We start from the raw sequence: 12,906 nt of genomic DNA on the forward strand, positions 1-12,906 counted from the left end.
CTCAGACATTCCAGCTGACTCAATGATAGTGTCACAGATTAAATTGCCAGTATGCTTGTGCTGAGATGCCAAACTGTGCTAGAGTAGCCAGAACGCAGGCAGACATGCGCTTCTACCTGCCTGCTGTGGGGGCAGTAACCTTTGACAGCAAACCTTGGGAAGAAAGGGAGAGGAAAAAGGAGAAAGGAGATCCAGTAAAATCTTAAACCACTACAGATGTTTCTTCAGTGAACAGAAGTCAGAAATCTGCTGCAGCAGGTTATACTTTACGTTTCCTCAAGTATTGTTATTAATATATTTTTAAGGCTGATGAGGGCTGTATTTCACACCTTGAAAAATGTGTATGCTATAGTCAGGAGGCTCTGAGTGCTGTAATAGTGTTTTTTCTTTCCTGATGCCTCCAAGGGCTTTCTGAAAGTTAGGACTTGTCAGATTACATGAAGATTTGGCCAACTCTGCATCCTGAAATAAAGCATTTGCATCAGAAATAGTGTTGAACCAAGTTACTAGTGCAGACTACTTTGCCCCTGCATGTTGTCCCAATAGAGCTCATTGACATGTTTTGCCATCACAGAAGGATAAAGATTTCAAAGAAGAGTCAGAATTTGTCCCATATTTGCCCTTTCTCTGGGTCAGAGAAAGGCAGAACAGTTTGTCTGCTCTTAGTGCTGCAGGATTTTGAGTTAGAACAGAATCTTTTTTTTTTTTTTTTTTATTCCATGCCTTTTCGTGTCAGATACTTTTTATCATAGTTTGTGTTCTCATACAATTTCAGCACCAGATTTTCAAAAGTATGTAACACATCTGGTGAGATTTCCAATAACTATCTCTTTGAATATTCTCCATTTGAATATCTCCATTGGGTTCAATGTCTCCTACTTTTGGAAATCCTTTGTAAGCTGTTACAACTCTGACCTCAAGCTCAGTTAAAAATGTATTTCTACAAGGCTCATGAAAGTTATGTGATTACCCTCCTCTCTGTCTCTAAAAGTCTATCTCAGTGATTATTTGCTGAGTATACAGCTTTAATTTGTGCTCATTCAGCAGGACTCCTTATCTAACTCAAGTGGATGCATGCAACTTTATGAATCAAATTTAATAGATCCAGAGTCTTGAGTAGGTCTTCATAGTTGGGTGATAGCTGAGTCCAAATGCATATGTAGGGACATTGCATTACAAACAGCAATCCCGCTTATTTCCTGTCATGGTTTAACCCTGGCTGGCAACTAAGCACCACCCAGCCACTCGCTCACAACCCCCTAGTGGGATGGGGGAGAGAATCAGAAGAGTAAAAGTGAGACAACTTGTGGGTTGAGATAAAGACACTTTAATAGGTAAAGCAAAAGCTGCATGCGCAAGCAAAGTAAAACAAGGAATTCCTTCACCCCTTACCCTTCAACAGCCAGCTGTTCAGCCATCCCCAGGAAAGCAGAGCTCCACCACTCCTAATGGTGACTTGGGAAGACAAATACCATCACTCTGAATGTCCCCTTCTCCTTCTTGTTCCCACCAGCTTTTTTTTGCTAAGCATGACGTTATATGGTATAGAGTATCCCTTTGGTCAGTTGAAGTTAACTGCCCCAGCTGTGTCCCATCCCAACTTCTTGTGCACCCCCAGCCTACTCACTGGTGGGGCAATGTGAGAAACAGAAAAAAAAAGATAGATCTAGAACTTAGACCATATAGCATTATTAGGGACTCAAAATGCCCTGGGGGGGTGAGTTCCAGGAATCGGAGGTTCCCTGAATGCAGAAGAGGATGTTTTGCTAGATATTTTATGTTACACAAAATGATTTAAAGATGAAGAAAGAAAGAGATAAAACATCCTAGCTGAGGTGTGAAGGTTTCAGGATCTCCTGGATGGAAAGACTTCTTAAGCTAAACACAGGCTTGGAAAATGCAAAATAATAGAAAAGTATTAAAAAATAACAAGAGATGAGAGGTTATTGATGAAGGCTCCAGACTGTCAATTATTAAGTCAGAAGAGACCCTCCATCAAGTTAAAGGTCTATCCACGTCAATAAGAACAAATATTCTCAAAGGGAGGGAGTTAAGGTTGTATGTGTACTCCTAGCTTGTCCAGTATTTTCATCCTTTAAGTTAGCAGTCTTTGAAACCTTGTAATAGTAAGTATGGTCTGATAAAATATAAGAGAAGCTTTAAAGCCTGTAATATGGACTCAAACAAAACCAAAACACTTCTTTAAATCAATATTTTTTTAATTGTAACATACTTATTGTAACTGTACTGCCCTGAAGCATATGCAGTATTGTCAAAGCATTCATTTTCTGTAATAAATTGGAAGATAATTTCAGCTCCTTGAAATAGTCTGGAAGAACACAAAGACAAAAAGTTAAAGGACAGCCATACTACTCATGTTATGGATTCTGTCATATTTAGTCAGCATACAGGATACTTTCCTCTGCTTTACATCAGTCTTAATTAGACTTCTCTATTCCAATTTGTCTTCTCCATTTCTCTCCTTGCTTTTGTCTTCTGTCACAAAGCTGAAGTTCTGTGTTACCAGTTCATCTCTTTTCCATACCTAAAGATGGTACATGTGTCCAGAAACACAGGCCAAAACCAACAGATTTATCACAGCCTTAATGACAGCTGGCTGCATGCTGAGTGAATTCTTAAATTCCCCAAAACTACTTTTTTGCCAAAACATGTGGAGTTACAGCATTCAACATTTTATTGGGACTGTTATCTCCAAATGAAGAATGACTCCACTGGAAAAAATTATTTGGTATCAGCTGCAGACCTATTTTTAGCTTCTTGTTTGATGAAGCTTCAGAAAACATAATTAGCCATATGTTGAGAGATGTTCTCCAAGTCTTAAACTCAATTTTTGCAAACCACTACCTTGTCCACAACTTTACACTGTTGGGATCAGAAGACATGAGGGGTTTTTATGAGAATCTGATTCTTCATATTTCTCTGGGTAAATATTTGTGTTTATGAAGGTTGTAGAACTGGCAGTACTAAAGACTGAAATCTTCCATTTGTTTATATGGGAAGGTCTGCGCAGGCAACTGCACTGGAAACATCCCCTACTTCTGTCACTTATGAACTTCAAGCCTTGCATTGGGGTGATGGTGTTCACAGAGGCAGAAAAGTAGAGCAGGTCAGAAACATTCATTCTCCCCCACAAGTATTTGTAGTGAAAACAGAACAAGATTACTTTAATCAAAAACATGCACAGAAAATGTTAAGGTTTTGTCAAAAATAAGAGTTTCTACATGAAAACCAGGGTTTTTTCCAAAGGAAATCTAAATAAACTGTCAAATTTCAAATTGGATTAAAACAAATTGAAAGATTAAATCATATCTGGCTAAGTCTTTGTATGGAATTATAGTCAGGTGCCTCATGATACCATCATGTCCTCTGAACCAGAATTCCTGTTTGAGCTACTTTTCCCGTAATACAATTACAGTTTCTCCTCGGGAAGTTTTCTGCAAAATGAAGTTCAGTTTTTGCTGCCCTTAAAAGGCAGTTTGGACTATATGAATTGGATAAATGTCACCTCTATATTTCTATTCATAGAAGAAGAAAACTCTTTTGCTTTAAAATGGTAAGACTGGATTTTTATTTTTCTAGCCGAAGAAGGATTTTTGGTTCCTCTCTGATTACAGCTGGTTGGTTCCAACTTCTTATTCTTTCATAAAGCTGCCAAATAGAAGAAGGATGAGATTTCTTGCAACATCATGGTCTGTGTAATGGATGGAGCAAAAGTGTACCAAGGCTAGAACGAAGGGAGAGAGGAACATTTGGGACAGTTCCATGCTTTTGGCTGGCCTAACAAAGCTTGCAATAAAAGTAGGGCTTATGGAGCCTCTGTGCTCTCTATCCCAGCTGTACTGAGAGAAAATTCTAGGTAATTGAAAGCCAAGCCCCTTGGCTATAATAATTTAAAAACCAGTCCCCATGTTCTTGTGTTTCCACATATTTGTATTGATTGCAAACTGTTATCTATCTGTTCGATCTTACTTTCATTGACTCATTTGGCTTGCTTTTTTTCAGTTGACGTCATTGCCACTTGAAATGCAAAACATTTAGACTGTTGATGATCTGTTTCTAGCAAGATTAAAGAAAGACAAATAATGCTACTAAAACCATGTATTAGCAGGATTGAGAACTCGTATGTCACCTTTATTTTCAGTTGGTTCTTGATGAACAGCATATTCTCACTACTAGAACCATTTTTTTCAAATGACAGTGGCATTGACTTTTGCAGCTCACAGTGCTTAGGAAAGGGACTTTCTGAGCCCTTACATGAAGATAAATGTATAGATGACTTTCTGAGGCATCTAAATTAATGGTAATCCAGTAAGATGAATCTCAAGATTACTACAAATTGTTTCATAACTGTCTCATGCCTCAACATTGAGCGAGTACCATCACCCTGTGTGATACAGTACAATAGAATACAAGGATCTAAATATCCAGAATAGCAAAAAGCAATTTGAGGAAAAAAATGGTATGTTTAATCACATTTCACTGAGTATTGACATCAACTGAGTTGCACAAATAGCATGAGTGTTGATCATTTAACTGGGCTTGAAAAATTATTAATCAAGGGGTCTTTGTCTATAGTTATGGAAATCAGGAGCTTACTTAACTGAACAGCTTTTTTGGTTGAATGTTAGTACAGCTCAGATGGAGAATTTATTTGGTACAGCTGGGGTAGGTGAGTTAGTTCTTTCACTTAACCTGTTTCTTGGTAGCTGAAGGCTTTTCTTAATTTCACAGATAACTTTAAGTACAGAAGAATTCATTGGTTTAAGTAGAAATAATTGAAAAGTAAAACTTCCCGTGCAGAAAAATAAGAATCTGCAATATCTTATCAACAAGGAGTAGGTAGGGTGTTTTGTTTTGTTTTGTTTTGTTTTTTAAAAACATTTAAAACAACATAATTTGGCTGTTATACTACAATGTATTGCATATGATACCTTTTCTACAACATTACTAAATACTTAAGAATTATTCTCATAATTCCCAAAGAAGTTTAATTTCTCATGGTTCTTTGGTGCTCATAGAACAGTCTAATGCTCATGACCTGTGAGTTTAAATGGTTTTCCACATGCTTCAGTTAAACATTTGGCAGCTTTTAATGACTTAATTTGCTCTGATTAGCTTACTCTAGAAGTCTTCACTTGTAAGCAAAAGGATATTTTTAATTCAGAATGCATGCTAATATAATATACACAATCACAGGTCTGGGAAAAAAAGTGATTTCTGCATGGATTTTTTTTCTTTCCCTGTTATCCAGATGTACAGTTTAGTAAAGATTATCAATAAATTGCTGCTTAGAAATCCTTTTAATTTGAAAACTTGAAAGGCATATACCCATCCTCCCTCAGAACACATACTGATGAAATTGCACATTTAGGATTGTGTTTTTCCTTTATTGGTTCCACTAATATCTATGAATAATGGCTTCCCATGTGGTAATCTAATTATGGGTTGAAATAATTGGTGAACTGGAACACTGTCATAGATCAAGGAGGAAATTAATAACAGAAGGGTAAAGGTGAATTATATGGGGCATGGGAGCCTAACTAGGAATAATGAGATAATGAAATTAAAGAAAAATTTTGATTGAAGACCAATGACATCTACATAGTGAGTTCTGTTGAGTAGTAGAACTTGCAGAAGCTCTAGCACATGAGATATTTAAAACTGAGCTGGACGAACAGGAAAAAATGGACTGTAGGGAAGCAGTTCTTCACTGCCAAAGAGGTGAACTGGATGACCTAATATCTCATTTCCACTGCTAGCGCCTCTAAGTCTGTTTGAACGAGTACTTGGAATTCTGTATGTCTTCTAGCCTCACTTGGACTTCTTTCGTATCTAGCAGCAGGAGATCATTATCCTGTGAAAGTGCTTCACAGTAAATAGCTTCATTTTCAGTCTTTCTTACTGGACAAAGTTAAATCTTAGGATATGCAGAGCCAAATTGTGCCTACTTGTTTACTTGCAGTAGCGAGGAGAGAGCTCGGAAAACTATTTGTTCTGTAGATCACAAAAAGTCCACAGCAGCACAGGAGTTTTCAAACAGTGGGAAATAAGCAATGAATTAATTGATTTTTGACATTTTGAATTCTGACTATTCTCATTTTGTGTCTTTTACAGACCATCTGAAAGGCAAGATAACGCAGAGACACATTCAGAGGGCAGCTCTAGGTAAGAGTAAAACATTTCAGATACAATAGGATACAACGGGGGCAACAAGTTCTCTCCCAGGGCTGAATCTGCTTGTGAGGCAGATTTTATTTTCTATGACAGTTTTTGCCACAATATTTCTACAGTAGTCCATACCATAAAGAACACAAACTCAGTGAACTTTGGCAAAAGATTTGGCTCAAAAGGCATCTGATTTTATGTGTGGTGAGAAAAATAATGCAAAAGTCTTATAGGTTTGAGGGTTTGGTATTGGCTTTCTTTCTTTTCAGGGTGACAAAACAAGAACAGAGACATCTAAGCTCTCCTCATTCTTAGGGTTTTTTTTTTTCTTTCCGATAACTCTAACTTGAATTCCCATTAACAGACATTGATTTGTCCTGAGACTAAGCTTCTAGCCATGTTGCCACAATCTGTCTAACATCCTTTTTAATTTTTCTCATTCCAAGAGGGACTGAAGGCATATACAGGTCATTTCTTTCGCATCTAGTTATAGAAGTTGAGAAGTTATTTCTTGCAGTTTCTGTTGACACAGCTGTGAAGCTAAAAGTGTCTATGTAAGTTGTTCACATAAGTGTAAAGTCATCCAAATTTGGTTTAAGATGCTTTAAACTGACTCCATGACTTTGTACAGAAACAGCCTAGGAGTGTTCATATGAGAATTCCACTTTTGGGACAGTAAACTTCAGCTAAAATGTGACAGAAAACTGCTGGGGCAATAACAGTTTAAGACCCTCTCACTTAGATCCATAGAATATTCCCAAAATCTGACTTAATGGACCTTCTTCACATAAAAGATGGAGCTAACTCAGACCAGATTGTAGTTGATGGTTTTATTTCTATGTATACATAACACAGGGAACAATATTTGCCTCTTAATAAGAGAGAAGAAATTTGGGGGCTTTCTTCTCTTCCAAAAGCAAGGAAAATAAGTTACTGCAGAGTAGCAAAAGAGTTTTCCCTTTCTCTTTCTAATTTAGCCATGCATCTCAGCTCTGTTGATGATATTATTTTATACGTTTACCATTTTTTATTTAAAAATCAGCACTGAAAAGTAATGCTGTCCATATCAATAAAGCCCAGGAGTTAAATTGTTTGTTTTGATCAGTATGAGAAGGGGAAATGGTGCTGCTGATCTCGTCTCCCTGGTATCCAGCAATAGGACATGTGGGAATGGTTCAAAGCCGCATCAGGGGAGGTTCAGACTTGATATTGGGAAATGTTTCTTTACCAAGAAGGTGGTCAAACACTGGAACCAGCTTCCTAGAGAGGTGGTCGATGTCCCGTGCTTGACAGTGTTTAAGAAGCATTTGAACAATGCCCTTAGTAACATGCTTTATCTTTTGGTTAGCCCTGAAGTGGTCAGGCAGTTGGACTAGATGGTCGTTGTAGGTCCTCTCCAACTGTTCTATTCTATTCTATTCTATTCTATTCTATTCTATTCTATTCTATTCTATTCTATTCTATTCTATTCTATTCTATTCTATTCTATTCATCTGAAGTTCAATCTAAAGGTGGTATCTTCAGTATAACATGGAATTCTTTCTTTAATTCACTCCAGGTTTTAATACTGTCTATTTACTAATTTTATGCCACTAAGAAGTTAAATCAAGATGAATAATAACAATGCTGTTTATGAGAATTCCTTATTCAGTGTTCCAAAAAATGAAGTGATGTATTCTGACCGTATGTTTCAATCTGCATGATAACATCTGGTCTTGTATACTGATTTCTTACTATATAAAAAATTGTGTTGTAAATGGTGTTTTCAATAACTAAGCTGCTTTTCATAAAATAGGTAAGCATAATTTTTTCATGTCCTTAGGAAATGACATAGTAGTGACTTTACCAGCTATACATTCACATTGCAAATATTCTAGTACTATTCCACAACATAGCAAGCAACCCATATGTTTTTGCCTTTTGTTTTGAGCATTGCTATCTGCTTATCATCACTAAGTCTGGACTGCACAAATTATTTTCCAGACTTTTTTTTTCCCTTTCGTTATTCTTTTAAATACTCTGGTGTTTTGACAATATTTATTCTATGAGTTAGGGAGTATATTTGCCTGCCTGCCTTTTTGGATGAATGTTCTTCCAAGGAGTAACAGGTGTTAAGTCTCCCAGGGTCTTCTTGATGACCAGAATGTCATCAAGATATTTTTAAATGAAAACTGCATGGTAAAAAGTCTAATTAAGAGTCTGTTGAAATCCCAACATGAAATAAAACACACCATTGTTTCAATTAGAAACTAAGTTAACATCTTCCAGCTGCCTCTTTTTTTTTCTTCACTTAAAGCATTTTATGGTTGAAACTCTTCAATGAGCTATTCTAGTTGGATTTTAAACAGTGTAGATCTGTTTCCCTCATGGCTGTGCTTAAGATGTGGATTTCTTATTGAAGGAAAACTCCACTACTTAGCCCATTGTTCTTAGCTATCTCTTTTAAAACACCACATGCTGGGAGTTAACAAAGGACACAAATAGATGGGAGGTTTCATTGGAGGCTTCTTTGGAGGTTTCAAGGGAGTGCTCTATGTTTTTCAGTACACAACCAGGAATATTGTATACTTAGTGTAAAATTGCAAGGATTCACTCTCAGTGTGACTTTCATCTTTATTAATCATAAGAATACCTTATTATGCAAATAACTTCTTTTAATTCAGTAAGATCTTTCAGAGTAACACACTTAACTGCATTTTTAGGCAGGATTTAAAATTCCTTTTGCATGCTTAACTGCATTTTTTAGACAGTATTTAAAATTAAATAATGTGCACACTGTTGAAGTACTGACAGGACAAAAACACTGGGTCACCAGTGTGCTGGGTGGAAAAGATGGAAGAGTGGAAAGAAAAGCTTTCCCTGAGGTTCACAATGTCATAGAAGAAAAGTACATGTTTTATATAATTCTAATGAAGCATTATCTTAAACTAGCATTATCTTTAAACTAGCATTTATGTAAAATACAAGACCTGATTCTTCATTCTCTTATTCCAGTTTTGCATTGATAGAACATCATTACAAACAATCAGGCTAATGTAACATTATTCACCAGCACTGGGGAAAGGCTGAATCCTAAATTGGGCCTGCATGATGACATAGGAAATCCTATGACATACTGTAATGGGCAGATGCTTCTATAGGGATGCTGTCATGCTAGCAAAGGCATGTTTTGTACAGTAACTTTCCATAACAGAAGCAACTGTACTGAGACTTGCACAGTTTTGCCTATTCAACTACATCTTGAGTAGAAGCCTCTGTTGGGTCAGCTCTGGAAGTTATGGAGGACGCTTGAACATACTCCTGACAGATCTGTCCGTACCAGCAGAAATGTTTAGTAGATCCACAAGTCCCCCAGGCTGCTCAGTCAGCTTCAAACAGATCCTGACAAAGCTTCATACACAGAAGGATTATTCATTATGTGCCGTCTGAAACATGTCTTCTAAATTAATATGAACTGTAATGTCTGTGGGCCAGTGGTGCAGCATCTTCAGCACAGCATGCCCCTCATTATCAATAATTGCAGTTACTTTATCAGTTTAGTTGAAATGCAGTTTGGCAGCTTTCCATTTCAAATATTTTTCTTATTCATCTTGTTCTCCATGAGCCTCCCTTCTCTTTTTATGCAAGTTCTGAAATCTGGGCTATTAGCAACCTATCAGTTATTTTGGGATTCTCCTGAAAACATCAAGAGATGGCAAAACCTTTCTGCTTATGGGGAGGTTTGTTGGGACAAAATTAATCTCTCTCTTTCTGTCCAACTCCATTGTCTCTGTAGAGCTATTTGAAAAGAAAAAAAAAACGTCCAATCTAACATGGAAAAAAATGTTAAATATGGGTCTTTGTAAGGAATCTTCTTCCTTTGTATAGATTTCAGCATTAAGGCCCAGTTTTATCATCACTGTTAAAAAAAAAACCCTTGTTTTCCCAGGTTTTGTAACTTGGATTTTAGAAATAAGATTTTATATTTCTGCTGTTATTCAAAGAGCTGTTCCCAAGTTCTTTCTTGAGCAAACTTCCTGTGAAAAAGCCTATTCCTCATAAAAAATAAAGTGATTAGGTGAGTCAGAAATAACAGATATATTTGAATCCCCAAAAATGCATACCAGCATTTGATTTAGTGTGGCAAATGCCTGAGAGCAAGGATTTTGGCATCTATTATTTTTATATTTGGATTTGTAACACATATTTGTTTTAAGCAAAAATAGGGAACTTTCTCCTTATCTTTGTTCCCTCTACAGCTTTGTCTACATCATCTTTTCCTACATTTTCAAAGTTACATACCTGTTCTAAAGATATTAGTATCAATTTATGCCCTTGTTCTTGCTGTGCTATGTGTTTCTTTATAGTGTGTTTCATTCTGCTTCCTCACCTTTCCTTGATTAGAAGTGAAAGAACAGCATGATCAGTGCAAGAATAAAGCAGGAACACACAGTGCTGTATAATGCATCAGGGTACTACTGCAGGAATAATCCAGACAGTGTTAGGAGAGAATTTCAAAGAACTATTCCTCCAATGCACTGGTTTGTGGTGCTCCAAGTAGCTCCCACTACCATATATCCTATATCTGATGGGATGCAAACATGTTGTCTGACACATTTCTGTATATCTGAAGAGGTAGAATTGGGAACTGCTGCTCCCACCTGTCCAGAGTGAGATATCATAGAATTACAGAACGATTTGTGTTGGAAGGGACCTTTAAAGATCATCTAGTCCAACCTTCCTGCCACAGGCAGGGACATCTTTCACTACATCAGGTTGCTCAAAGCCCCATCCAACCAGACCTTGAACCCTTCCAGTATAGCCCATGCCACTCTAAAAGCTGGGCCGTCATGGTTTATAACTGGTGTGGATATAAGGTATGTTTAGGAAGTGTATGAATGTTCTCTCTGCAACCACAGAAGCATCTTACAGACATGCATAACATTAATTAGTCTAATAATTAATGTATGTCTTGAAGCCATCTGCTGTGATCTGTGTGAATGGAAAGCACATAGCACTTCCAAACTGCTGGTTTGCATCAGAGTTAATCTCTTATTTAAATAAATCCATATTTAAATAAAATGAGCTCAGTTTCTTTCCCTGCTTTACATCTTGTAACTGAGATGACATTTAACTTTGTTCATATGAAGCAGGAGAATCTTGATCTGTACTAATGCCATGAAATGAAGAGACACAAGTGTTTTCAATCACAAAATGACAGCAGCTGAGGAAAGTGGCAGTCTGTGTTTTCCCCACACAAATCCAACTCAGCCCATGGAGAATAATAGATGGCCTGTTTTAAGACCATCATTCCTGATGCTGAAAAATGTCTTATGTATGGGCTACATAAAGCACTTCAGAGAAATAATCTGTTCAAAGTCCAGAATTTTAAGGGGTTTTTTTTACAAGAGGTAAAGCAACATGTCCCCAGTGCTGCTAGACATCCAAAGGCGCTTCCTCTAAAACCAGGTACATGGGTTCATGTATTTCCAGTGTGTAAAATACGCTACTTTTAGCCAAACAAAAAAACCCGCAGTATAGTCAGTTTGCAATGGCCTCAGAATAAGGGAGAGATTCCTCTTAGAAATTCGTAATATTGATATGCACAATGTTTCTGTGTGTTATGTTCTTCTACACATTTGTGCTTGAAATGTCAAGCAACAGACGTTTGTAAAAGTTCGCTGTTCTTGTCCGTGCGAGCCACTGATTTTATTCCTAGGGTGACCTCTAGTGGTATCAAGGCCACTCTTTTTAGTGATGGGTTTCATTTCTTCAGTCCTATTTCAAAGGAAAAAAAATCTGAAATGCTTTGCATTAAGGTTTATTTTTTGAATTCTGAGACTGACAGGAAGCTGGTAAGATTGTGCTTGTCAAAAAGGATGATGATTCTTTATTATTGCTAAGACAAAGATATCAATAGCAAAACAGGCTGAAAATTCAGAAACCAGTGCCTTTTTGCCTTTTTTAAAATAAGAGTTTTACTCTGACAAAGGTACTTCTGAATTTCCTTTGTGCAATTGTTGTAATATATGAAGTGTTTTTAGAAATATTTACCAAATCAGCTTTTAAGCAAATGCTTGAAATATCGACGGACAATTAATTTTGAAAACATATATAAATAGTTAAATAAGATATTGTAAGTAGATTAGAGGATCTTTATAGCTTCTTGTTACTGCAGTGTATTTAAGTTACTGTAGTTATTCCAGATTTTTCTTGGAGGAAAAAATCATAGACCTTAGCCTGTGGTAACTGTGAAGTTACACACCACAACAAACTTAATCTCTTGGTTTTACATGCTATTTTGTGCTTCAAGTCAGCACAGTATATGACTAAAACTCTGAGCTCCTGAAGAGCTTTTGTATTTTTGTAAGTATCAAGTTCTTCTGTAAAGATGATCACAATCAGGAAAAAGAACCATGGATTCAAAGCAGCAGATAGACAAGCAGCAATGATTCCCTTATGGCAGTACTTGAGGTTTCTTAGGTAGTATGTTTTGGGGTTTTCCCAGTATTATGTAGGAATTATGTTTAAAACTGTAGGAGTATGTTCTAATAAGAAGACACTCCTGTCCCTTCAGGCCTTGAGACCACACAGACCTTTCTTTCCATAGTTTCTCTTCAGTCTTTCTAGGGTGTTTTGTAGATTTATTTTTTGCTGCTTTTTTTCTGTTACTACTTTTAGCAGGTTTTACTAGATGCAATGCTAAATTCTAGAGGCAGCCATAAGTTTTTCCTTTCATTG

The 12,906-nt window shown here is 36.8% G+C and overlaps 1 protein-coding gene across 1 annotated transcript in view; it reads left to right on the forward strand.

The window, feature by feature from the left end:
- KIF6 (kinesin family member 6) overlaps positions 1-12,906 on the forward strand; it is a 172,214-nt gene that overhangs the window by 134,660 nt on the left and 24,648 nt on the right. Inside the window, exon 16 of the mRNA XM_074818123.1 lies at positions 6,136-6,186. Within this exon, the coding sequence (XP_074674224.1) occupies positions 6,136-6,186 (51 nt within the window). The remainder of the gene's footprint in view (positions 1-6,135; positions 6,187-12,906) is intronic.

This window comes from Strix aluco, chromosome 3 (genome assembly GCF_031877795.1).
Source record: "Strix aluco isolate bStrAlu1 chromosome 3, bStrAlu1.hap1, whole genome shotgun sequence".
Lineage (NCBI taxonomy): Eukaryota > Metazoa > Chordata > Aves > Strigiformes > Strigidae > Strix > Strix aluco.